At 38.5% G+C, this 27911-nt stretch overlaps 2 protein-coding genes across 2 annotated transcripts; one reads left to right on the forward strand and one right to left on the reverse strand.

Moving 5' to 3' along the window:
• Positions 1-27866, forward strand: LOC117299838 (2-hydroxyacyl-CoA lyase 1-like). The gene is made up of 17 exons (XM_033783385.1): positions 1-162; positions 1548-1652; positions 2323-2363; positions 2642-2722; positions 3546-3618; positions 4232-4309; positions 5307-5401; positions 5955-6067; positions 7205-7340; positions 18199-18304; positions 19020-19109; positions 19390-19551; positions 21408-21508; positions 24258-24416; positions 24975-25079; positions 25561-25750; positions 26784-27866. The coding sequence occupies exons 1-17, from the start codon at positions 121-123 to the stop codon at positions 26820-26822; spliced, it is 1716 nt and encodes a 571-aa protein (XP_033639276.1). The 5' UTR covers positions 1-120; the 3' UTR covers positions 26823-27866.
• Positions 7341-16924, reverse strand: LOC117299839. Its single transcript, XM_033783386.1, has 6 exons — positions 16805-16924; positions 12811-12964; positions 11501-11706; positions 10457-10498; positions 9166-9222; positions 7341-8470 (listed from the first exon to the last, which is right to left on the reverse strand). Exons 2-6 carry the CDS (start codon positions 12926-12928, stop codon positions 7553-7555), a joined length of 1341 nt encoding a protein of 446 aa, XP_033639277.1. The 5' UTR covers positions 12929-12964; positions 16805-16924; the 3' UTR covers positions 7341-7552.
• Positions 27867-27911: the final 45 nt, after the last annotated feature.

Below are 27911 nucleotides of genomic sequence, written 5' to 3' on the forward strand. Positions count from 1 at the left end.
CCTGGACATCAATCACTCAGTTTGTTTACTTTGTCAACAATCAACAAATTCATTGCTCAACGATTACTAGTGCGAAACAACGCTGTGTTTCAAGAAAGCATTGCATACAATTTCCCCAAAATGGATGGAGCATCAGTGATTGCAGAGGCACTCAAGGCACAGGTGATTTTTGTCAACATATCTTTTTTTTTCTTCCCCAGCAGAAGTAGAACAAGCTGGACATTATGTAAAGCCATTATCATGATTATACACACTTTCGGTACAGAAAAAAAATTAAAGTTCACAGATTTACAAATAATTTACAGGGTTTACAAAAGGTAATGGTGAAAGACTTCTCCTGAATAATTGTTCCATGAAATGCTTTACTTTTTGAGAAAACATTAAAACAATATCAATTCTCGATAGCGAGAATTGCGGATTTATTTTAAACACATGTCATGACACGGCGGAACGTACGGAAACAAGGGTGGGTTTTCCCGTTATTTTCTCTCGACTCAGATGACCGATTGAGCCTAAATTTTCACAGGTTTGTTATTTTATATAGGAGTTGTGATACATGATGTGTGGGACTTGGACAATACTGTTTACCGAAAGTGTCCAATGGCTTTAAATTAAAGATAAACTTCAATAATTCAACTTGGTGTTGTTTTAATAGGCTGAAGTGAAGGACTAAAGGGTCATTAAGATTGTTGTTTTGTTGACATAATGCTGATTCATAATAACATGTATATATAGGAAAAATTCTAAGTTTACCAGGAAAGATAAAGCCTTCATCTTTCTGTTGAGTGCTGGTAAACTTCAAGGCAAATTTGGCAGGAATGGTGGGGGAGGGCCAGGGCAGACATTGACAGAGTAGAGTAGTCACACACAATCATCAAAATATGGAGGTGTTTACTGCACAGGGATTTGTGTTACTATATTTGTTGACTGAGAAACCAGCGAGGAACTGCCTTTTAAGTTTTTGAATGAGCAAAATCAAGTGTGACCAGGTAACTGTGAGTGTTGGACATAGTTAATAAAGGTTTTAAAAGTTTATGATTATGGAGGTACCTACAATAGGCTACATCCAGAGATGCCAAGTCCAGAGGCCAGCTATGCAGGAGATTTTTCAAAGCTCAACCCCCCTGAAGATTGTGCAAACATTATAGATTGCGTTTTTTGTACACACGAGTGCGATTTGGCAATGCATGTCGTTCATTTTTATTTTTTTCCCGGTCTGGCCCCAATGCGTGATAAAATGGTTGCTGTGCGTGTGAGCGTGAGACAGAGCCCAAATGCGTGAGTCTCACGCCTAATGCGTGAGACTTGGTAGGTCTGCTACATCACATCACATGCCTGGCAGATATAAATAATCAGTGAGTTGAACTTGCCTGAGCTGGGAGAAAGGCTGAAGAAAAGATTCCCTTGCACTTGCAGATAGTGGCAAAATCAATCTTTTACGAAGAGGAAAGATGCATTATTTAAAACAAAGTAAAACTTTTACTTTGTTTTTAGAATCAAAATTTGTTCACAAATTTACATGAAACACAAATTTCTTCTGACATTAGGGAGTAGAGTATGTCTTTGGCATCGTTGGATTCCCGGTGATTGAGGTTGGAATGGCTGTCCAGGCAGCGGGTCTTCAGTATATCGGAATGAGGAACGAGCAAGCGGTGAGTGTCTTAACTTTACAGCTAGGTCAAAGTCCAAGCAGCACTTTCCTGGTAAATAAGCTCCGTCTTGTTCAAGGGGCAGATTTTTATTTATTTCGCACACTTGTTCATCATGCCCTTGACTGGGCGCGAGAACTTCATGCGCATCTCTGGGGAAGGTGTGTGGTAGTAATTTTGTTAGTTCAAGCGCAGAGTCGAAGGTGACAGTGTGTGTTCGAAGTAAACGAATCTGACCCGCTAACAAGATGGTGCATAAAACCGGGAAGGCGCTTATTGACAACCAAATCTAAACTTTCCCGATTGGTCTTAGAAATGAGCTGCAGAAATTAACAATAATTCATATGATAATTGTTTGCACTTGTGGATAAAGTTATTTCAGCCAATATAAAGTACTCTTCACTAAAAAAACGTTTGATGATTGGAAGGTGTAAGTCAACAAACTTAACGTGACAGGCATGATATTCTATCTTCTTTAGTCTGATTTCCAATTTTATTTTGCATTTGGATAAATCAGAATTTGTTTTATTTATATATCCTGAAAAGTCAAAGCCTACATCATAATTATGTGCATGTACAATGTAGATCAGCCCTATTACTCAATAAAATAATCCTACCTTTTCCAAAGGACCAAGTACCATGCCTGACGTGGTTGACATTTGTTTACTTTCAGGCGGCATATGCGGCTGGAGCTATTGGATACCTAACTGGGAGGTAGAGTTCAGTTTCCTATTGTCTTTGCTTAATTAAAAAAACAAAAAAACATTCTGCAGTATATCAAGGTACAATCAATGGATCGTTCTGAGGTATTGCCGACTGTCAATGGAATATATTTATTGATTTTCTTGTTTTTCCATTTTGGGGGAAGAGAGTTCCGCGTCTTGGTCTTCTGTTGGTAATAAAAAGAAGTCCGTGGGGTTTGAAAATGTACCTTCCCTTCTAAACTTTGTTTCGAACTTTCCCTTTTTATTTGTGGCGATCGTGCATTTCAGGCCTGGAGTGTGTCTAGTTGTTTCTGGACCTGGGATGTTGAACACCATCTCTGGATTGGCAAATGCAACGATAAACTGTTGGTAAGTAAATCGACAGTATAATCAAGCCCAATTTGTGAATCTGTCCCAATCATAGTTGGGCCTGCCCAATTACATAGTTGTGGGCCTGCCCAATTATAGTTGCAACATGCTCAGCATTTAGTTACAAACTGTAGCTTGGCCAATGAAACATTAAACTGTTGGTAAAAGTAGATTGATAATACAATACAGTGCTACCAAGCCCCAATTGTAAATTTGTCCTAATCACAGTTTTGCCTGCCCAATTAAAGTTGCAATAGGCTCAACATTAGTTAGCTTGGCCAATGCAACAATAAACTGTTGGTAAAGTAGCCTGACAAGCCCGAAATTGGGAATCTGTCCCAATCATAGTTAGACCTGCCCAATTATAGTGGCAACGGGCTCAACAGTAGTTGGCTTGGCCAATGCAACATTGAACTGTAGGTTAGTAAATTGACAATACATGTACATGTACTACTAATTACCAATTTGTGAATATGTCCTTAACATAGTTGAGCCTGCCCAATTAAAGTGGCAAAAGGCTCAACAGTAGTTAGCGTGGCCAATGCAACATTAAACTGTTGGTAAAAGTAGATTGACAATACTATCAAGCCCCAATTTGTGAACTGATCACAAACATAGTTTGGGTTTGGGCCTGCCCAGTTTTAGTTGCAATAGGCCTAACATTTGTTGTCTTGGCCAAAGCACACTTTAACTTTTGGTAAGTACGTGATTGACCAAGCCCCAATCTTTCCCACAATCATAGTTGGGCCTGCCCACTTTCAAAGGCAATAGGCTCCACAGCAGTTGTCAGATTAAATCACTTTATTGCCTATTTTTGTTTTAGGCCCATGCTTGTTATAGGAGGGGCCAATGACAAGGATCAAGATTCTATGGGAGCCTTTCAAGAATATCCACAGGTAAGTTTATGAATATTCAATTAAGTTATGAATATGCAATGGTCAGATTCAAACAGAAGAGGCAAGATACCAGGCCAGCCTTGAATATTTACTTTGGCAATGAATATTCAATTTTGCTATTCACATTTGTGTTGGCCAATGATATGGATCAAGATTGTATGGGAGCCTTTCAACATATCCCCAGGTAAGTTTGTGAATATTCAGTGAGTTATGACTATTCAATAGTAAGTTTGAAACATGAGTGGCTATTGATAGGGATCAAGTAACAACAGAAGCCTTTTGCCAATCACAATACAGGTAACAAAATTAATAATGTAGTAGTTAAACAATTGTCCGCACAGCGCTATATTAAGGTAATTAATTGCAGATTCTTACTTGCAATGTCAAAAGGTCTTTAAATGAAAAATTTGTAAACCAAAATCAACAAGTGAATGATTTACTTGTGCCAAACGTATACTTCGAATACCACTCTTGATCAATAAAAGCCATTCTTCAGTAGCTCAAAATATGCTATTTTATGAAATCCATGCAAATTGCACTTGACCACCTTCTAGTCGTGAGCAGACGATAACGTAACATCAAATTGTTTTTTCTGTTGTTCTTTTTTTTGCAGGTCGAGAGTGCCAGACTTTGTGCTAAATACACAGCTCGACCTGCTAGTGTCAGCCAGATCCCATTTTATATTGAAAAGGTAAAAGTTCAAGAAAAACCTCAATAAAAAGGTGCCAACTATAGATTTGAATACGTTAAAAAATGTAACATTATGTATTTCCCTTGAGGATTGATACTCGTCTGATGTTTATAACCGATTTAGCTTAAACATTTGATATCACACTTTGAGGCTCAGAAATAACGTCAGATGAACCTTTGACATGCATTCATTTCACACAGACACATTCAATAGTGAATAAAACAACATCACATGATGTACAAACATTATGCACACGCTGCATGCAGATGATCCAAAGTGAAAACTAACAAACTGCAACACAGAAGTAAAAGCTTTCGTCACAGCAAGTTTACCCAATGAAATCTGTATTATGCCAATATCTGTATACCAGACTAATAAACAGTGAGCTTTAATATTGAAACTAACCAATTACTTGTCTTGATGATCACAGAGCCTATGTCTTATGGGCACTAGACACCTTTAGGATAAACCTTTCCCATGTAATATGTAAATTGCACATAGCGCATGCGCACTAACGTTTTGGTTGGCAAAATGAGGGAACATCGCGCTGTTTTATGCACGGCTCATGGGTGCGTGACGCAGACGCGATTGCGCGTCTGCTTAGTGCACAACTCTATGGCGTTTGCCAACCAACAGGGTCTGTACGCATGCGTGAATGTAATTTGCATATTTCATGGGAAGGGTCCATTGTCAAAGATCAGTATATGCATAAAAAAAATCTGTGAAAATTTGGACTCAACTGGTCATCGAAGTTGTTAGAGAATAATAAAAGGGAAAATACCCTTGTTGCACAAAGTTGTTTGCTTTCAGACGCCGAATTTGAGTGGAAAATAACCTCTTTCTTAAAAGCCATGTTACTTTGAGGTGTTTTTCAAAATGTTTTATACTATCAACAGCTCTCCATTGCTCGTTACCAAGTAAAATTTTATGCTAACAATTATTTTAAGTAATTACCAATAGTGTCGAGTGCATTTAAACATTCTTGTATCTGTAATAGGCTGTTCGTATCAGCATGTATGGTCGACCCGGAGCCGCTTATATTGACATCAGTGGTGAGCTGGTCAACCAAACAGTTCCTGAGGAATCCATTAGGTATGAACAAAAAGCCTCCGGCTTTACTTTTCTTTTAACAAATTGAACGACCTCACTATGCAATGCCTTAAATCCCATACATGTATGCGAGAGAAGGTACAGACAAATTTTTTAGGTGTGTCGATCTTGGACGAGCGATTAAGAGCACTGGGCTCATGCTCTGGGCCCAATTTCATAGCGCTGCTTAACGGTAAGCACATATTTGTGCTTACTGTAGCAGAAAAAATTGCTAAGGTGCAAGCGTATTTCACAGGTTAGTAGAAAAATTGGGCAGCCATATTACACATTTACCATGGATTTGCATTGTGAAGTCATCTATTTTCGTGTGGTGAGCACCGTTAGCATGCCTTTCTTGAGCTATGAAATAGAAATCTCACAATAATCACAAAAACGCCCGCTAAATGTTTGTGTTCAGAAAAAAAGTGAGGGTTCTAGTCTCCGGTCAAGCAGTCCTTGAGCAAGACTCTTTGCCATAATGACTTTGGATCCAACTGAATCAATCAAGTGGAGCGAGGGTCGTTGATCAGTTAGCTGTGTTTGTATTTTTGTGAAGGATTATGCCCAAGGTGGGGCCACCTCCCCCGATGCTCGGTGACCCAGGGCTAGTTGAAGAGGCTGTTCGTCTCCTGACATCTGCCAAGAACCCTCTGATCATCATTGGCAAAGGTTTGTAAAAATAACAACAAATAACAAACAAACAAAAGACCTTGTGCATTGACATCATAATGCCGCTATCTTGGAGGTACATGAAATGATGGTCACGCACATCTAAAGTGTGCATCCCGAATGTCAGGTACACTCTGGGCGTAAACGGTTATTCCTGTAGGTATACACCCCCAAACCATGCACTGCCAGAATGATCCGTTTGAACGCATCATTGTGCCAAAGTACAAGAGTAATGCAACACAAGTGAAAATGAAACATTCCCCCAAGAACAGTCCAGGATCACGCCCTGGCATACTTATCCAATCCAATTGGAGCATTCTACCGTTCTATTATTATTTATTTTTTTCTCCTCAAGCGCAGCGCACAGGATGGGCCAATGAGCAGTATTCATTTGACTTCTTGCCAAGAGCACGCTACTCAAATGACATCATATGTACAAGGTCTATTAATAAGTGTCTGTAAAGTACATAGTTTTTTAAAAGCATGCATATGAATCTGAAGTGCACAGAATCTGCATAGCATAGTAAAAAAAAAAACATTTAACAAGAATGTTTAAAAAAAAATTGAATACTTTATTCTGAGGATATATAGCAGAATTCCACAGCTTTTTTGTCCACCCTGTCATTGCAAAAAAATTGTAGATCAACAAACCTAGCCTGTTTTTGTTTCGTAAAGAAAAACATAATTGCACAATGGCCATTGTCACAAACCAGGGCCCCCAGGGAGAACAACTCTTTAAAAACAGATAGGACAACCCTGGTCAAATAATACAAAATAAATAAATATATAAACCCAATGGTTGGAAGTTACAAAACATTTGCTCAGAGCCTTGCCATCGTTAGATACGACCAACCATGGTAACAAATATTAAGGAATGAGTATTGTTTTGTTTTTTTGCCCTGATGGCATGACGGCTCTTATATAATAATAATAAAATCGAAGTCTTATATAGGGCACGTATCTACCAGACAAGGTACTCAAGGAGCTGAGTATATATACAAACTTTCAGAAAGATAGGTTATTGCAGTGATGAATTCTGAGACCCCATTATGTAGCACCTTATAAGGGTATACAAGGTGCGAGGGCGCATACAGCAGCCACAGCCAGGAAGTAAAACATTTCTCCAATCTACTGTAGGAGCGGCATATGCCAATGCTGAAGGAAGCGTCCGTGAGTTGGTGACGAAATATGGCTTTCCGTTCATCGCTTCCCCAATGGGGAAAGGCGTTGTTGAAGATGACCATCCACAGTGCGTTATTGCAGCAAGATCAAGGTAAGGTTGTAATTTTGTCATCCTCTGATAAACACTTCCATCCTAAGGAGAACCAAAACCTCTAGGATATCTCCCATTGTTTGTGTCAAAGCCTGGGACCCCGTTGATGTTTAAGGAGGACATTGCGAAGTTAATGATTCAGATGGGGAAAATGTTTTCAAACCAAGTTTGAAACCATTCTGGAGTTTGATACCTTTTTTAACAGGACGTCTTCAATCATCTTGATATTCTGTACTCAAACTCTGCGTTTTTGAGATTTTGAAGATGGGGTCTTGATATCGATACACCATTTTCTTCCTTTCATTTCGACACCTTTCATTGATCGCCGTGAATAGTCTCTTGGTGCCTTCTTTGGTGTTCCGACAGGAGGGAAACCTGGACTCCACTTCCATGAGGATGATGTCGACGTAGGTAGGATTGAGCTTTTTGTAGGTCTTGCCGCTCTTCTTGCTGGCATTCCCCGTGGTGTTGCCCAACAGCAACTCCTCATTGCTGAAGATTTTACTGGTCAGGCGATAGGCAAACGAGGCCGGGGTGTTAGTCTTAAAGATAATGTCGTCCATCTCATTTTTGCTGAGTGTCAGTGGAGAGTCTGTGTAACCGATGAAGACCTGACTTTCATTGTCGTCTGTGTAGCGGAAGTTATAAGGAATTTGTGAGATGGAGTACAAGGGGCTGGCTTGGGCAGGGTATGTGGCAAGGGAATTCAAACTTTCTTCGGTGTGGAATATTGACAGGGAAGATTGGTTTTGACTCGTCGGGTTTGAGATCACAATCTGGCTGTCACTTGAGGACTGTGTGGATGGGCTCGGCTGTGGCTGTGATATCCCAAGGCAAGATATGTCCTCGTTTGTCGGTTGAGTTGAGCTTGTTGTATTCTGCGAGAGGTAGAGAGAGATGGGTGTCGCCATCGCCGCGAGGTTACTGGAAGCGCTGTAACCCATTCCTTTATTAGCGTTCTCCTGGAGGTGGGACAGAGATTTCTGAACTGCCGTGACCTGGCTGCTTAAGGTACGTTGAGTTTGTTGTATGGTGTGCATCTCTGACATGACAAGGTCTTGACTGTGCTGGAGAGACTGGACGGCTGACAAGACTTTCTGGAGGAGGAGGTCTGTGTGGCTGCTATCGGCCTGGGGGGTTGGGAAGCAGAAGGGAAAACACATCAGGGTTTAACTGTACCATTTTCATTGATTAGCCAGTGCGGGAACAGTGAGCTTGTCATTTCACTTACCTGCCATTTTTTTTACTGACCCATTTTGTGTAAGTGATGCTTTGCAACACCCAATTAGCCAGTTTGACCACTTGAATGAATTGTGGTTGGTACGCAGGTGTTTTTGAACTGGTTTTTGGCCAGTGAACCACTGTTAAGGGAGAACCATGCAATTCAGTCAATTGTACCTAGTTTAACATTTGATTTTTTTTGTAAAGCGCTTAGAGATAACTTTATATAAATTGCATATATTATTATAACCACAAAAAGAGTTCTCTTATATATACTTTGGTTTAGGTTTGTTTACCCTTGCACTGATGTGTTACAGGCTCTGCTTCAAATAGAAAATATCGCTTTTAAAACAAATTTCAATATTAAACAAACAAATAATAATCACAAGCAGAAAATAACATAACACGGCAGAATGGGCCAGTAATATTTGTCTGAACAGCAGAACAGTTCTTGGCAAATAATTGAGCACAAACAGCTTCATGAAGTTGTGTTTTAGTTGTTGTCAGGAAAAGTAAAAGGTTGTTCCCCCCTTGCTAACAGTCGTTCGTTAGAACACCAAAACTATAAACGAGAATAGGTCTTGAGATTTGCTTGAAATTTTACCTTGTCTGATCTTCCTTGGGATGTTGTACATTCTGCCATACCAGGTTCAGCTTTAATCTGTCAGAGAGAAAAAATATATATTTATTTTCATCATGACATATGAACAGCAATTGTTTTGTTTTTTCCAAGTCAGATTTGTCCCCATGTACAATGACGCGCAAAATGCGGTCGATACAAGTGGGGGGGGGGGGGGAGAATTTTCTTTGTTTAGTTTTTTTGTGTGGGATCATCTTTACAAGCATTGGTGTAATCATTTTTTAATAACATGTTCCAGATTGTAGCGTTTAAAACTAAATACAAATAGCAATTAATAAATACCTCAGACAGTTTGGCTACTCATATTGGTGGAGAGCGCGTCACGTGGGGGTGTTAAACCTTTCATAATGACCAGTGTTTAAAACCGGTTGTGAGCGGATACTCCGCACTAGTCTTGGTGCAAGACGTTTCTTGTTACAGGCGATGCGGGCGCTGTCGGGTAGTTGGCCGCGCTGTGTGTGAAACGAAAACGAGAACGTGTTGCACCAAGACTTAACGCGCACAAACGGAACCGGAAACTGTGGGAAATAGGCGTCACAATGCAACACACGGACATCGTACATGTATACAGAGCTCAAGCACGTCGGAAACGGATGAGTTTTACAGAGTTTCTTACTTTATTATGCCTTTTAACCAAAAAGGGATTTATGAATGGGAATAAAAGAGTAGTGACTCGTTCTTTAACAGCCGTTTAAAACCTTGCATGGTCGTTGCGTGTGATCAGCAACGACCCTGCCTGTTTTAAACGGCCACGAAAGCTTATGGCTACCCTTTTATTCCCTTAGTAAAAAACATTCTGAGGACTTTAAAGGGACACAATGCCTAGCCCTTAGATCGGGCGAGTTGGTCTATGCATTGCAAACCATTTGCTATAAAGTTTATATGATCAGACAGATATTTTAAATGTAGAATTTAATGATCCAAACAAACATGCCTCTCATAATATGCACGCCATTTTATGGAGAAAAATATTTGACTCCACAAAATGGCCAACCCTGTTGGTTTGCAGAGTACAAGGAAAACCTTAACCTCTGTCTAACCATGCATTTTATATAACCAACTGTTCCAAAGGCTTTTCATAGACCAACTCGCCCAACCTAAGGCAACATGTCCCTATAACTCTGTGTTGTTTGGCTAAACTTGTACAAATAGGGATGAGAAAGACCTGCAGTTTTGAAAAAACCTTGGAGAACACTGAAAGTTATTAATTAACAACAAGATAGGATATAGAAACACTCGTTGAAAGATAACTAACCTTTTTGGTAGCACGTTCATCGTCATCTCTCCTTCGCTTTATCTAAATGTTATTCAAAATAAAATTACTCTTGAGTGCTGCAAATGGCATTGTTTTGATGTTTATAAGAGAATTAAACGGAAGATTAACCTATTCTTCGTCAGTAAAACACCATGGCCGCTATTCATACTCCTGGGTGCAGAGGAGCAGTTAATGGTTCAGAGTGTTACTCATATTATTGAACAATGATTTTTAGATTATAAGGAAATTCAAATATCAAGTTATACCGCAAGGGAAATTATAATTAAAGGTTTAATAGAGCTTGCAAAATCAAACTTGGAAGCTTTCTGATGTGTAACAATGTGTGCTTTATGCTTTATTGGTCAAACAATGTGGGCACCAGCAGTTGTTCATGTCAAATAATGTTTGGCTGAACACCAGGAATATTTGCATGCACATTTTTCTAAAGCTTTCTTAAAAATCATGTTTTCAAATAACACCAAGGCATACTGTGTGCAGGCCTCTAAAAAAAACATGGCACCCACAGCAATTGCCATGGTGCCATGTTGCTTTTGATGTTTTGCCCTTTGCAAAGTTCCCATACAATTTTAAATTTTCCTAACAGAAGTGCCCCTTTTAAAAGGGAAACTGCTGTGCCCCTTCAAGTAGCGTATTTAGCCCCCAATTATGCACCCCCCCCCCCACTGGTATGCCCAGGCAAATGGGCAAACCCCAGGGAAAGGCCACAGCCACCCCTGCTCTGGAGTAGGGGTAAGCGGTAAAACCCTGGGGTGTTCTTGAAATGGGCAACTGGAACCCTGTGGTATAGGGACACAGTGTGAAAATGCAACCGTAGGGTAAAAAAAGGTTGGGGCCTCCCAAGGGCTGTATTCCAATGGGATAAAAGATATAGTGTGAAAAGGGCTTATGATGGGGACCATGTGGTAGGTAACCATCTCAAATATTCATTTTTGTGTGGAAGCTGTTCCACACAGTCGTGCCCTGCACAGATTTATAAGCAACATTCAAAACAATTCTTTGATAATAATAAACTACTGAGCTTACCTTTTGGTGACTGGCACTCCACGGATTCTTCCCAGCTGGCTGATTCTTACATAAATTCCGAAGGAGTGACATCACCATTTCATCACCGAGGGCTATCGCGTCTTTCCATCGTTGGTCATCATCTTGGTCACTGATGACTGTGACATCATCATCGTCCCTGCCATCAAGGCCAATGTCATCTCCCATATCAACTTCAACATTATCACCTGAAAAATATGATGTTTTTAATGAGAAGAGTGAGGGTTCGAATCCTGGTCTGATACTTGTGATGTAAAGCAAGACATTTAAACCATTATTGCCTTGTCCATTGGATGGGACCAAAAGCTGTAGGTTCTGTGTGTTCTGTAAGGCATGCAAAAGAACCCAGTAAACTTATCGTTAGGAGAAGGGGTTTGCCCTGGTGTTTTTTGGTTCATGGTTGGTTGCTGATTGCGCCACAGCACCTTGTAAACCCTTACATTTGTGTCTTGTTTTTTTCCTTGTAGACAAAATATGGGTAGTGCTTTGGGACGCCCTCTATTGTGATAAAGCGCTATATAAGAACTTGGTATACTTGTGATTAATTTTTATTTTCAATTTACCGTTGCGCTAAGAAGATTCTAATCTACAGAGGAAAGTAATTGCTCTGCACAGTGTTTTGGAGCTCAAAGCTTAGAACTGAGTATTGACAATGAAGGGTCAAATGAAATAAAGTACCAAAGAGTTTAACACAAGAGTATCTTACTACTCTAGCATCATAATAAACGAATTTGTTTTTGGCTAAAAACTACTATTTATTTGTGTATTGAGACTTGGGTAATTTTTAGATGGTCATAAAACTACCCCCTCAAAAAAAAAAAAAAAATGAAACAGAGAAAGACATAGAATATCTGTCTTTGCTCAGTTGTTTTTCTCGTATTCATAAACTAAGGGGTAATTTCTAAGCTTTGTTGGCCTTGTCTCACACTAGTATTGTATGCTTCATTTGTCCTTTCCTTTGTCAATGTAACGTACATCTGTTGTACTGTGGTTGTACTTACTACATGTAAATGTTTGCCCTTAGGTTAGGGAACAAAAGCACCTCACTACACCTTATACCGAAATGTTGTCATTAAATTGCTGCTTATTGTTGAATCATTGTGTATTTTATAGTATCTCCTTCTAACGTATTGCTTGAGTAATTTCTACAAAATTGTGCATTGTTGTAATGGAATGACATTGAAATAAATGTTACTGAATGATAGGACCCAAAATATTGGGGGAAACATGCATTTTGTTTCAGTTGAAACACAAGTATGCAAAATATAACAAAGAATTGAATATTTACTAACCTGGATTGAAGTCTCTCTGTCTTACTTGATGACGACACACCAGACGGTATGTACCATCCAGTGCACTGTCGTTCCCTTGGAACAGCACACAGATAGGGTGGTAGCCTGGCAAGGACATTCTGTACTTTGTGTTTCAGTCGTCCGGGCTCCGGATCTGTAAATTTAATTGATAAAACACTTATTTATAAACATCTATAAACCTATACAAATTACAAGTTTTGCATTGCAGAATTAAGTTTTATGCTTCAGTTAAAAATAATGTATTATCGTGTTGGTTTGTCTGTTTGTTAGTTGCTTGTCTGTTTGTTAGCTGCTTGCCTGTTTTGTTGCATGGTAGGTTCCTAGATAATTTGTTTGTTTTACTGTTTTTCTTCAGTGAATTCAGCCAAATGCACAATTATTGGCTTGATTTCGAACTTTTAAATTAAATGTGAAAATGACATTTCAAAGGTGTAACAGAAAAGGAACTATCTCGTTTGTTCGGTCAGTTGTTTGATTGCTTTTTTTTTTTTTTTTGCTATTTTTTCTATCCTTTTTTTCTCCTCAATTTTTGAAGACAACAATTACTACAGGTAGTTTAAATATGAAAATAACACATTTCAAAGTGTGAAAAAAAACTAATTTAAAATAGACAGATTTTAACTTGACATGAAAATAAAAAATTTCAAGGATGGTCACACGAGCCTTAAAAAATAATTACATTGTTTGGTTAGTTGGTTGTATAATTGCTTGACTTTTGTTTGGTTGGTGTGTTCGTCCGTGGTTATTGAAGTTAATGAAATAAAAAAGTGGTTACACTTCAAAGCTTTTTCGAGGCGATCATATTGTGAGGTTTCAATGCAAACCAAATATGCATTTCGAAGCTGGTACTGAAGCCTCAACAACGGGAAAGGGTCAGGAACTTGCCCAGAATTTTTTACTTTTTTATTTGATTTTATGAACGTTATGAATTATACTCTTTGGGTACGTTATACACGTTGTTTTTACTCAAAATAATTGTTAGCACAAACACCTTGGTATAACGAGCAATGGAGAGCTGTTGATAGTATAAAACATTGTGAGAAACGGCTCCCGCTAAAAGTAACGTGCTTTTTTAGAAGGAGGTAATTTCTCAATCTGAAGCCGTCCATTTGGCATCCTGAAAGCACACCAAAAAAAATTCTTGCAATATTCTCGTGCAACTTCGATGACCAATTGAGTCCATGGTTTCACAGAGTTGTTGTTAAATGCGCATATGTTGTTATACACCAAGTGAGAATACTGGTATTTGACAATTACCAAAGGTGACCAGTGACTTAAATTTTGTACGGTGGGACGTGAATCCAACATAGTTTCATCGATGTTTTATTTCTAGCGTTTCATCTTTGATATGAAGTGATGTTGCTGGTGGTTTCTTGCATTCCTAAAATTCTTTCTTGTTTTGTTCAAACAAAGAGTGCAAAGATGAGTCATAAAGAACAAAAATGGTCTGCGGGCCGAAGGCAGTTTTCTAAAAAAAAAAAATATACCGGCTCCTAGTCCTATATACTAACACCGTTCCAATGAAAACAATTTCGTAAATTTGAAACTAAATAGGCTATATCATCATACAAAGCCTATAAAAATAGGTACTTTGAGGAAATGGTAAAATAAAATTAAAAAATATTCGGCCAAGGCGGATTAGTTGTTTTTTTTTGGGTTTTTTTTTGAGCTGTCGTAAAACCATAGAGTTATAAACCTCTTACAGCTGACAGTTATTGTATGTTTTATCTATCCATTGAGAGCTCTGTAGGTAAATGTGAATAAATAAGTAGAACTTCGTTTCTGTATTCGCGCAGGAGACGGTTATACTTTGCAAACGGTGAAGCTTATAAAACAAAATTATGTATAATTACAATCATTTACTATATTTATAAGATAGAAATGTTCGGCCCAGGCGGATTAGTAAAAAATAATTACCACGTCCCTTCCCTAATATTCACATCGGAAGTTCAGTCGCATTTTGTTTTTCTTTGAGCTGTCGTGAAACCATAAAATGTATAATTCCAATAATTTACTATAATTATAAGATAGAAATGTTTACACTGTAAACAAAAGAGAAAACAACAAAAGATCGAAACCAAAATTGAATGTTCTTTGGAAGCTTGTGTAGGCCTATACGGAAGGGACATGGATGCTGGGAGAGACAAAAGAAAGTCATAATTTTAACTTGATGTTTAGTAATGACTTATACTATTTTGTTCAAGTCATAAATATGACTGGTATACAATGAAAATGAGCACAAACTAATGACCAATATCGTCACTGGTTTAACGATGGGGAAATTTATCCTCTGCATTCAAACATTCATGTTCCATGTAGAAAACCGCGTTTGAAGTTATACTACTTTTGAAAGCATTGTTTCGGTAATTGCCAATATAATAAAACGTTTAATTTGTTTCAAACACTGGGCGATTATATGTTATGAATATGTCATGAAATAAAAAAAACAGTTGACGGCTAACGGCCAAGTTGGATTTTATGTGCAATATTGTGATAGGTCTTCCCTTTTATTATGGAATATGCAAGTCCCGCTGTCACTCCGTTCTGCAAACTGACAGTAATATATCCCGTGAGAGATCTATTGGTCAAGTATTAGCTGTATAAGTATATTTCTGTATTCGCGCAAAGAGGAATGCAACACCTTTCTATGATATGAATGATCGGCGATTCATAAACTTTGAACGGTGAAGCTCATAAAGCAATATAATTTAACACCAATCCTGTACCATTCATAAGATAGAACAGTTGAACAGTTACAAAAAGATCAAGCTATCAATCAGAAATATTCGCATTGTCGACCGTAGCAGTCATACTTCAACCAGTTTTGTTTGTAATAAGTTAAATATCGAAACACTTCAAATCAGACAAGGTCAGGGCCTGATTTCATACAGCTGCTTAGAACAACAATTTGGGTTACCAACCAAATTTCCATTTGTTATATATTGCTTTTTACTGGTATTCTGCTGTTGTTTGCTTATCCTGAAAACCACGCGGACATTGGTTGGTATTCATGTTTTTATCAAGGCAAAAAATTAATGCTTAGCAATTTTTGTGCTTAGCAGCTCTATGAAATGTGGCTCAGGTCTCCCTACAATTTGGTGAAAAACTTCTACATTCGGTGTACAGAGAATGGCTTCCTCCGTGGTCTATAATAATCTCAGCTCCAGTGCTCTGCAAAATCGAAATAATTATAAAAACAGCCCCACCCCTTTCCCCGCTAAAACGCTCAGTATTTCTTCATCATAATAATAGTTATTTGTTTTGTGTGCAAATCTGTTGTTTGTTGTATGAATTCTATCTAGCACGTGTTTACGCGTTTTGAATTCCGATCTAATTCGGCCATAGGGCCGCGAGTTCTTACAAACCAGATAACATAAATTATTTAGCTACATGTATACACAGTTTGTGCCTTGAGCTGAATTCATACGAGATACCACAACAAGTCGTGTTCATGGCTTAATTTTGACATTCTTTCAGTTTCTTAATGCCTTTGGGCCATTCAGCAAAATCAGTCAGGCGGGAATATCAAGGTCTATAAAACCATTGAGGTAGATTGCGAGTCCATGGCGTGTAAATTTACCCTCCCTCTCAAGTCCACCGGTGTACCTCGTTGTCGGAATTTACCGTGTGCATAAAATTTACGTTTAAAATATAAAGTGGCGCGCTGATCGAACATTCAGAGCCAACGCAACAATTTCAAACAACTTAGGCTTCAGCAACAATACGTCGAGGCTTTCTAGGCTAACTGCTGTTCGCAAATCGCCCATCAATTACCACGGCCACGGTAGGCTACACTTGGCCATAGGCCTACCGTGTATTGAACGACCGTTATAAATACTCACGGTAAAACATAAAATCCACTACAACTGCCCCAAGTTTCCCAAACTTACAGCTCCAAACGGAACGAACATGACTCTTAACCTTTATCAAAGAAACCTACAGTAATTTTTATATCAAAAGCAGAGAGTCTTACCGTGGTATTCATGGAGCAGAGCGAAAGCCTAGGGTGAAATTGGTTGACCGTTGTTCAGTTTCCAACTGCGGTTTACTGTATGAATGAATGCAGTAATGGCGACCGGTGAACATACAGTTTGAGGTTGTTCCTACTCGTAGCACTGTGCGGTAAATTACTGCCTGGCTACTTACCATATGCAAATTGCACAGCATCTGCTGACCCATGGTCGTCCAACCAACCGGAACATAAAATTACACAGTTAACCTTTTTACGGTGTGGTTAAAATGATCGCAGCAAACTCGGGGTTGTTTTTCTGATTTACTGTGGTATGAAGAGGGGAATTTTGTGCGGGTTAATGTTTGGGGGTTTTTTGAGTGGCATTTTTTATTGGATCGTTGAATGGGTCGTAATATAGAAAAAATGGGCGAGGAGAATAAATTTGGGCAAACAAGGAAATAAAGAATAATCACTCAATAAATCTCAATGAATAATATTGACTTTGTAATTTGACTGGTTGCTTGAATCATGGAGAAATGGGACATAAAAAACGTGGGAAGTAAAAAAGGAAAATAATTATAAGCAGTTAACCTTCTTTTCAAGGTGTGGTTAAAATAAATGATGATCGCATAAACTTGGGGTTATCGGTGGGTTATTGCTGGGGCTTTTCTGGGTGGATTTGTACTTGTTATTTTAAAGGGAGGTTAAACAACAGCGATGCAGGGAAAATAATGAGGAAAGGGGAACAATTTAGGGGAAATAAAGAAATCATGAATAATCACTCATGAATCCCATTGATTATAAATATATTTTTTTAAACTTTAGCCTGTATAAATGAGTGCTTAATTGTATCTTATAAGAAAATGTGTTCACATATTAATTTTGTTTTTCTTTTTGTGTTAAATGTTACGGAAACTATTTAAAGGAACAAGAAAATATTATTGCTCTTAAAAAAGGGTTATTTCTGTAATCTATATTTTGTATACAATTGAATTCGCACTCATTTTTTTTGAGGGGGGGGGGTGAAAATTACATAATCATTTTTTAATTAAAAAAACTAACATCATTATTATTATTTTTCCTGATAAGTAAGTGATAAGTAAATCAAACTTCCAAGATATTTTTTAACTTCATATTATACCTTCACAATAAAATGCTGTATAATATATATTGGTTAAAACTGTCACAGTTACTTTTGATGTTTGTTTGGTTTTTTTTTTGGTTTTTTTTTCAATTAATGATATCAATGCCAACCTGTTGGTTGTATTGTTGTAAAGAAATCTAAAAAGAGTTGTATTATCCTTATAAAACCTTTTACGGTAATTTTGTGACATATTCCTCAAATATTTTGCTCTGAAATTACAGCTAAACGATTACAAATGGCGAATAAATTAGTATGGTTTCTGTACTTCCAGGGCGTTACTGCAGGCAGATGTCATACTACTTCTGGGTGCAAGACTTAACTGGATTCTTCACTTCGGTTTACCACCTAGATTCAACCCTACAGCTAGATTTATTCAGGTAGAAAAATGCTACTCGCACAAACTATCTTTATAAATTTGTAATCGATTAGATATTTAAACTAAGCAAATGAATTTTCTATGAAACAAAGGCAATACTTTACGCTTGGAGTAGTATCACATCCTCAGAATGAGGCACCACCACTTCTTTAATGATTAGATATTTGTTGCATGACCAGATTTTCGCCAAAAGAAAATAATGAAATAAACTCTATTCACCGATAGAATTATGACAGATGATGCTATTTAAACAAAACATCAACAAAAACTTTCACATTGCAACAACACACAAAGAACAAAAGTACGTTTATACATGCTGATGAACGTGATGGAAATAAACGAAATCCCGGCAATATTTTTTAAATTTTGTTTTATCAACCTTACATATGAAATAACAAACCTGTGAAAGTTTGGACACAATCTGTTTTGCAAGGCACGAGATAATAGTGCCATATCATGCACAATTTTCAGGATGTAACATAAATCAGCTGTTGGTTTGGGGGGGGGGGGGGTTAATTTTTTTTATTCTTCATTTCAGAAGGAAATATTTTACTGAAAAAATGGTTCCAGGAAGCTTTTATATTAAAGTTGATAAATTATATTTTGTATCCCTATCAATCCTGTATCATACCTTTACTTACACAAGAGCTAAAGCGCACAATTTTTGCAAAATACTGTTGAAAAATAATCAATTACAATTTTTTTTTTTTTACAAGATTGATATATGCCCGGAGGAATTGGGCAACAACATCGGAACAAACAGACTGCTTGGCGTGGCTGGGGACATCTTGTCAGTCACTAATCAGGTAAAAACAAATTGGTAGATTTTCTGAAAATGCTGAGAAATGATGATAACAGTATAAGTGCTCTGGTCATTGGGCCATAACATTCCTATTGTCTATCTCAGATCCCTGGGGAGTATACAACCAAAACTTGAAATTTATGCTCTTAACCACTCGGCCATGTTAATACTATTATAATATAAGGTCTTTTGACAGAATTGTCTCTGGACTCATACGAGAAAGTTTGATTTTTACAAATGCTAACCTACAATAAATTTATCTTAAATTCTCTGATCTCTACAAGATGTTGGAGGCCTTCCAATCTCTTAATCCCAACTGGATGTATCCCAGCAACACCCCCTTTTGGCAGAGTCTAAGGAGCAAGGTATCGGCCAATCAGAAAGCGAGTCAAGAGTTAAGCGTGGACAAGTCGGTGCCCATGAGCTTCTACTACGCCCTGGGGCAGGTATGTTCCCGTTTGTTAATGTTAAATATTGTTAGATAAGTATGAACATGAGAATAATTGTTAATAATAATAACAATATTGGAGAAAGACCCTGTTGGGGACAAATCATCAAGCCATTAAAACAGTTTTGGGAATAGTACAAATATAAAAGGCCCCCGAATTATACTGGACTGAAACATAAACAGGCAAGGATAGAAAGTAACTATTACCAGTAAACATGTAGGTACATTCATATGTAAATCTCCGAAAATTGACATTGATTCGTAAATTTCTTTTTGAAGAAGTGTTGCTTTTGAAAGAGCTGCTATTGTGGTGTTGACATTGCAAACACTGCTTCAGGAGAAACAAACGTGCAGAGTATTGTGGTCTTGACATTGCAAACACTGCTTCAGGAGAAACAAACGTGCAGAGTATTGTGGTCTTGACATTGCAAACACTGCTTCAGGAGAAACAAACGTGCAGAGTATTGTGGTCTTGACATTGCAAACACTGCTTCAGGAGAAACAAACGTGCAGAGTATTGTGGTGTTGACATTGCAAACACTGCTTCAGGAGAAACAAACGTGCAGAGTATTGTGGTGTTGACATTGCAAACACTGCTTCAGGAGAAACAAACGTGCAGAGTATTGTGGTGTTGACATTGCAAACACTGCTTCAGGAGAAACAAACGTGCAGAGTATTGTGGTGTTGACATTGCAAACACTGCTTCAGGAGAAACAAACGTGCAGAGTATTGTGGTGTTGACATTGCAAACACTGCTTCAGGAGAAACAAACGTGCAGAGTATTGTGGTGTTGACATTGCAAACACTGCTTCAGGAGAAAACAAACGTGCAGAGTAGACTGTTTGAAACATCAAGACCACACCGTCACTTCTTTTATTCAGTAACATTTATTCATTCATTCAGTTGCATTTACTTCAATGCTGTCATTCAATACAATAATGCATGTTTATGTCGAAATTACATAAGCAATAGTATGAGGTAGGAGGTATGATAATAGGTGCACAATCATTCAATAATAAGCAGCAATTTAATGACAACATTTAGGTATAACGTTAAGTGAGATGCTTTTGTGCCCTAACTTATGTACAGACAAACATTTAGTATGCCAAAGCCAATGTACTGTAACTTGAACATAGGACACTCAGATCCAACACTCCCACCAAAAGAGATGTACACATTGTGTACCAACGGGTTTACTACATGTAGTACACACATATTGACTGGCAACGAGGTAACTATACGTCTATTCCCACGAGGGACTTTGAGTGACCAGAAGAGCGACCAATTTCCCAAGGCCGAAGGGTCACTCTTCTGGTCACTCACAGGCCCGAGGGGAATAGACGTACACTGGTTACCGAATTATGCAAGTCAATACGTTTTTTATAACACAGCTCGGTCTTAAAATGTCAAATAAGAACAGAAAAAGGAATTTTGTAGTTTGTTCACGGTTAAAGTCAAGAGAGGGCGCTGTTACTGCGGGCAAAACACTAGCCTACATTAGTTCACCCCATGTGACCGTGTTTTAGCTAACCAGAATACAGAAAAAGCAAGCGGTGTGTTATAATTACAATTACTTTTGAAAATATAATCCACTATCCACACCATGCAAAGCTTCACCTATCTCAACACATCAAAGTGTTGTCCAAAATCCAACTGCGGCTAGAGACAAGTCCAAGTACTCAAAAATCCTGCGGTCACAAAGTCTTCAGTGAGAAATTGCAGCAAATAAGTAATTTATGCAAGTATTTCAGTATAGTCATTTCATGAGTTTGATACTCTTGCTCATTAACGACACAAACAAAAACATTATTGCAGAAAAAAACAACTACAAGGATTTTCAATTTTGGTTGACAGGTGCAGAAAATGATTCCAAGAGATTCGATCATCGTCAGTGAAGGTTCAAGTACTATGGATATTGGTCGGACAGTTCTGCTCAATCATTCACCAAGACACAGGTATAAACTAACTTTTAAACCCTAGATTTTCTAGGGCCCTTCCTCCCTCCAAGAAAATCCAACACCATGAAATGGTTGCCATAATATTCAGGCGAACTTGGGAAATTTTCATGGTGTCTGTTTAAATGCTGCCCTCAATGTGACCAGAGGCCGCAGTTGGTACCCTCTTTCGCCTCTCGCTAAACCTGGATTGATCGCGAAGAAATTTTGTCCATTAAACAGCATTACGGTATATACCAAAAACCAAACAATGCCCTAACTTTGGTGTCATTACATGAAAGCACCAATAAAGAACTTCCAAGCTATCAAAACTCAGATACTAAATATCCTTTTCAGTGAGTTAGTGTGTTTACATTGGGTCGTTAAACTTATTTGATGAGCAGTTAATCTGCATAGGGCAGTGAGCAGCATTACTGGTTTGTTCTGGATCCAATTATAAGATTAGGGTCCACTGTTTAGAAAAGGAATTACATGGAGATAACAGGTAATAATAATAATAATAATAAGACTTGTAATGCGCACATATCCACCCTGCTGGGTGTTCAAGGCGCAGTAAAACCAAAAAACAAAACAAAAACAAAACAAAAACAAAACACAACACAAAGAAAAACAGACACAACAAAATTAGTCATTGAAAACCTGTGACATAAGATAAGTTTTGAGAAGAGACTTGAATTTTGCAGTACAAAGACAAGATCGAAGATTAAGTGGTAGAGAGTTCCAGATGCGTGGCGCGGCTGAAGAAAAAGACCTGTCACCCCATGAGTGTCGAGACTTGGGTTCAATGAGGAGAAGCATAGAACTTGATCGAAGATTCCTTGATGGAGTGTAAACTTGAAGCAGTTCAGAAACATAGTGGGGAGCCTTGCCATTAAGAGCTTTGTGGACAATGAGTATCAGCTTGAAGATGATTCGTTGAGAGATAGGGAGCCAGTGTAGTTGTTTCAGAATGGGGGTGATAGAACAGGATTTTCTAGACAGTGTCACAATGCGGGCAGCAGTATTTTGGAGCCGTTGAAGTCTGGAAATCTGGTTGTTAGGAAGACTGTAGAGAAGAGCATTGCCGTTGTCAAGACGAGAAGTAACAAATGCGTGAATGACCTTTTCAGTGGCACTTTTGTCCAAGTACTTGCGAATCTTACCTATATTCCTGATGTGATATGATGATAAACGAACAATGTTGTTGATGTGTGGCTGAAGTGTCATTGATGAATCAAAAATAACCCCTAAGTTCCGAGCTTTCAGCGAGGGAGCTTTCCGAGCTTTCAGCGAGGGAGCTATCCGAGCATCACCGATGGAGATGTATGGCACTGAAACCTTAGTTAACTGTTGACGTGACCCAAATAGAAGGAACTCTGTCATGTCATCATTTAAACTTCAGGAAGTTTTGTTGTGTCCAACGTCGAATCTCTTGGATGCATTTCTCAAGTCTTGCAATGGATGCATTGGCGTTTTCTTGAGAAGATTTAAACGTGATGTATAGCTGAGTGTCGTCTGCGTACACATGGTAATTCAGATTAAATTTCAGGATGATGTCACGAATCGGTAAAGTGTATAGCGTAAACCACTGCGGGCCGAGTACCGACCCCTGTGGCACAGAGTAGTTCAAAACAACAGGGTCGGATATCGCGGTGCCAATACATACATGCTGAGTTCTATTGTAGAGATACGATTTGCACCATGCTAGGGCTGTGTCCTCTATGCCAAGGTGATTCTGGAGCCGAGAGAGAAGGATGTTGTGATCGACAGTGTCAAAAGCAGCACTCAAATCTAGCAGGACTAGTGCTGTAAGGTTACCATTGTCCATAGAAGAGAGAATATCGTTGCTCACACGGACTAGTGCAGCCTCAGTCCCATGGAAAGGCTTGTATGCTGACTGGAACACGTCGGACAGGTTGAAAGTATGAATGTGATCAGAAATACGTGATGAAACTACTCGTTCGATGACTTTTCCAAGATATTTTAAGTTTGCAACCGGTCTGTAGTTTTGGAATATCTCCTTGTCCAGGTTTGGTTTCTTGATGAGCGGCCTGATGTAGGAAACTTTGAGGCTATCAGGGAAACAACCGGAACTGAGGGATTCGTTTACAAGCTTAGTGATGTAGGGTACAAAAATATCTCTGTTTTGCTTTATCATGGATGTTGACACTGGATCCAGCTCACAGGATTTTGAAGGAGATTTCATAATAACCCTTTGAATCTCAGCAACAGTCGCAGGCTCAAACACAGATAGTCTACACTCTGGTTGAAGTTGTGGCAATGTCTGCGGCACGTTGTTAGGGACTGATGAAAATGATGAGCGGATGTCTGAAATCTTGGTGACAAAGAATTTCTGGAACTCATTTGCTAAGTCCTGGTCATTGTAAGTGGATGGAAGGACAGGGGTTTTGGGTTTGAGCAACAACTTACCAATTATCTTGAAAAGCTTCTTTTGATCTCCTGAGGATTCTTGTACTTGACATGAATAATGGATGATCTTTGCCTGGTTGATCAAATTCCTAACTACTTTACATTGGTTGCGATATTCTTGTCGTTGAATTGCCAATTTGCCATTTTTCCGCCACTTCCGCTCCAGTTGACGACAGATCTTTCTCGCTGTACGAATATCATCATTGAACCAGGAGACTTCAGTTCGGACCTTGACTGATCTCGTTTTCCAAGGTGCGTAGGGTTGGATAGGAGGAATAAGATGTATTATTCTTTTTAACACAAATAGTGCATGTTTTTTTCCCTCTTCAATTTGCTTCAGATTGGATGCAGGGACATTTGGAACGATGGGAGTTGGTCTGGGGTTCTCAATTGCTGCGGCATTGCTTGCCAGGGACAGATGGCCTGGGAAAAAGGTTGTGTGTGTTGAAGGGGACAGCGCATTCGGATTCTCTGGGATGGAGGTTGAAACAATATGCAGGTACGAAAACTAATTCAATTACATCAGGCCTGCCCCAATTTTAAGCCCTAATTGACCTTAACACGACCTCTGTGACAGTTCCACATTTGGAAGTCTATTTTGAACTTGTGTCTGCCTTGACTGCAGTCATTGTTCCTAGAATTTTGATTTACACTTTTGAAGAAAAACAGAGTAGATAACAACTAGAACTTGATGGCGTTACATGAATGCATGGCATTCAAACATTAAATATAAGGCACTGCTAGGGTTAGGTTATAAAGGTATCAGAGTGGCTCAATTCGGATTCTTTCCCTGCCTTTCCAAGAGGCTTTTTAAGTATCAACCTCTACCCTCCTAGGTACCCATTTATACCTTTGAGTGAGGAAATTAAGTAATGCAGCAAATTGCTCAAGGACAGAAGCGTCATGACCGGGATTTGAACCCACACCCCGATGACTAAACCACCAGAGCTTGAATGTGATGCTCTAATCCACTCAACCACGACACCTTATCTTTCTTTTGGAGTTTTAATAGCATAAAAACAAGTCTCTGACTGTTGATTTGACTTTTTATTTGAAGGTACAACCTACCTATCCTCATGGTTATTGCTAATAACAACGGGATTGGCATGGGCATCGAGGCAGAAACATGGAACGATGTAGAGGTCAAAGATCGCTCTGTAGAGTAAGTAGAAGGAATGAAGGTACCAGGTTTGGAATTTTACAGGCCTTGGCCTCTTTCGCCCTGTTCTTGGCGTAGGTGCCCCTTTCAAAGTTTCCCATAGACTTTACGATATTTCAATGAAAGAAGTGCTCTATGCAAAATGAAAACGGCCTTGCCCTCACAAAGAAGGAAACTCCAGGCCTGACAACTCATTGTCACAACACTTTCCGTTTTAACTACTGCTCATTTTCAAATCTACTGTTGGTAACATTTTCCAGTGAGTCGACCAACCATTTGAAACCATTCAACTGGAAGTGTTGGTTGTGTATTGCGAACTAACCAAAGGATGATATTGATTGGTCAAACAGTAGGAGGGTTGACTGTGTACTGTATTCATCACATGATATCATATCGGGGCCAATAGAGACCAGTAACACAGTCAATAATCAATACAATAGACCAGTCGTTATAATCATTCATTCTTATATTTGTTTTCCCTCAGGATTCCAGTCACAGGCCTTATGCCTGATACTCGCTATGAAAAAATAATTGAAGCGTTCGGCGGGAAGGGGTACTTTGCTAGGACCCCTACAGAGCTTGAGGGCGCTCTTCGTGAGAGTCTCACCACATATGCCGATAAACCGGTCATTATTAATGTGGCAGTGAACCCCCAATCGACCAGAAAAAGCCAGGTATAGTGTAGAAAAATTACATTTGTTCTGTTCGCGAAAATATGTGTTGTTCTGTGTAGATGTGTTCACCACGAGATGTCATATTGCAGGCTGTCATAGTTTATCAATCAAAACCTCAGTGGTGATATTGAATGGTCAGACAGTAGGAGGGTTGACTGCGTACTGTGTATATTACATACAAACATATTGCAGGTGCCATAGTTTATCAATCAAAACCACAGTGGATAATACTGAATGGTCAGACAGTAGGAGGGTTGAGTCCACTGTGTATGCATTTACCACATGATATCATATTGCAGGCTGGCATAATCAATTTATCATTCAAAAGCACAAAGATTGATATTGGATGGTCAGACAGTAAGAGGGTTAACTGTGTCCTATCTTACAATATGCATCAGCAAATGATGTATTGCAGGCTGGCATACTTAAATCTATCTTTCACAACCGCAGTTGGTTTTATATAACACCCAAGCAGATCCTTGCCATTTGATTGGAGGATTGTCCGTCACGTGATAGCAAATAAAAGTACCATTGCACGCTGAGTCACTCACCGTGCTTTTTCGTTCCATCCGAAAAGTACCATTGCACGCTGGCACGCTGGCAGCGTGCAATGGTACTTTTCAGATGGAACGAAAAAGCCGAGTAAAAACATCACTGCGTGCGCGTGTCTTTGGTAACGCAGCAGGTGTTCTGCAAGAAGGCATAGTAAAATTACTAGCATTCGGCTTCTACAGTTGAAATTGTTTGTTTTGAAAGTTGTATCTTTCAATCAAAATTACAAAGTTCTACTTGGATGTTATATAAAACAAATAATGAATGTTTTTCATTCGTGCATAAACATTCATTATGTGTATAATATCGAATGGTCAGACAGTAGGAGGTTCGAAGATAGATAATACTCGATGGCTAAAGTAGATTTTCACAGTTATCTGGTGTTTAAACTGACCTAAACCTTTAGTTGGGAAAGTTGCTTTCTTTATAAGGCGTTTTCCCTATAAGGCATTTCAAAATGTATGAATTTTTTTGTCTTCAGGATTTCAATTGGCTGACAAGAACAGAGAGCAAGTTGTAGGAGCAAAGGTTCCCCGAGGGTTTGTGTTTTGACCAGATGACAAATGCTGCGTGTACAACTCTAGCACCTTGGTTTGGGATTTTTGGTTGGGGATGTAAAAAGACACCACTATTCAAAATTTAGTAAAGGTATTGGCACGGTGGTAAATCATACATAAAGCCATGTTAAAATTTGATGTATAAAAATGTAAATTTTGACACTTGTAGTAGGTGTATTGGGCCAATAATTGAATTCATTAAACAATCTCAGCTCCCTGAACTGATTGATCTCTGCCATAGCAGGTACCCATTTACCTCTGGGTGAAGAGAAGCAATTAAAAGTCATTGTATTGCTCAAGAATATAAGTGTCAGGATTTGAATCCACATCCCAATAATTTCCCCGCCAAAACTTGAATAACTCAGCCATGGCATGCCTCAAAGGTTCAAATGGGATGATATGTATTTTCTTTATACACATTTGTCATTATACATATCAATTGAAATTTTGTCAGAAATATTTTTGATACAATGTGTTTTTTGATGTATGGTGTATCAGGTGCAATAAATTTTGGATTTTGATTATTCTAAAGTAATATCTTTAAGTATTATCTTTTTGGGGAGGGGGAACGGTTTCAGATTGGAAAAAAAAGAATTTGCAGGAGATATAACAAAACGACTGTACAAGAAACAATCTTTCAATTTTTTTGTCTTTTCTTAAAACAATCAGATTTGAATTCCTTTAAGTTTGTGGGTGTCTTCCTTCTTTTGTTTAGTTGTGATCATAATCTTCTAGGTTATTAATGGCTCAGAAATTTGGGGGAATTTATCATTGTTGTCACTAATTAATTATTTCAAAATATCAACGTTTTCAAAATGGAAATTTAATTTGTCTCTCAGTTGTGTTTTGAAGCCATACTATTCCACAATCCTCATTCGGAGTTGTGCACAACTTTGAGAAAACTGCAAGAATTCGTGATTTGGGTTGATTTTGCCCTGGTGTCAAGTTAAGTAAAAATTTATAAAATGTTTATTTCTGTAATAAATAAACTGATGTTGTAATTAAAACTAGCAATTATTTATCATTATTTTCAAATTTCGTACATTCATTTG

Source organism: Asterias rubens, chromosome 15, assembly GCF_902459465.1.
Source record: "Asterias rubens chromosome 15, eAstRub1.3, whole genome shotgun sequence".
Taxonomy (NCBI): domain Eukaryota; kingdom Metazoa; phylum Echinodermata; class Asteroidea; order Forcipulatida; family Asteriidae; genus Asterias; species Asterias rubens.

Excerpts from the sequence above, each read along its gene's own strand:
- LOC117299838 (XM_033783385.1), top strand. The coding sequence starts at position 121 with ATGGATGGAGCATCAGTGATTGCAGAGGCACTCAAGGCACAG. Across the intron at positions 5,402-5,954 it reads GTTCCTGAGGAATCCATTAG|GATTATGCCCAAGGTGGGGC; the intron begins GTATGAACAAAA and ends ATTTTTGTGAAG. Across the intron at positions 25,080-25,560 it reads GTCAAAGATCGCTCTGTAGA|GATTCCAGTCACAGGCCTTA; the intron begins GTAAGTAGAAGG and ends GTTTTCCCTCAG.
- LOC117299839 (XM_033783386.1), bottom strand. The coding sequence starts at position 12,928 with ATGTCCTTGCCAGGCTACCACCCTATCTGTGTGCTGTTCCAAGGGAAC. Across the intron at positions 11,707-12,810 it reads ACAGAGAGACTTCAATCCAG|GTGATAATGTTGAAGTTGAT; the intron begins GTTAGTAAATAT and ends CATATTTTTCAG. Across the intron at positions 9,223-10,456 it reads ATGAACGTGCTACCAAAAAG|ATTAAAGCTGAACCTGGTAT; the intron begins GTTAGTTATCTT and ends TCTCTCTGACAG.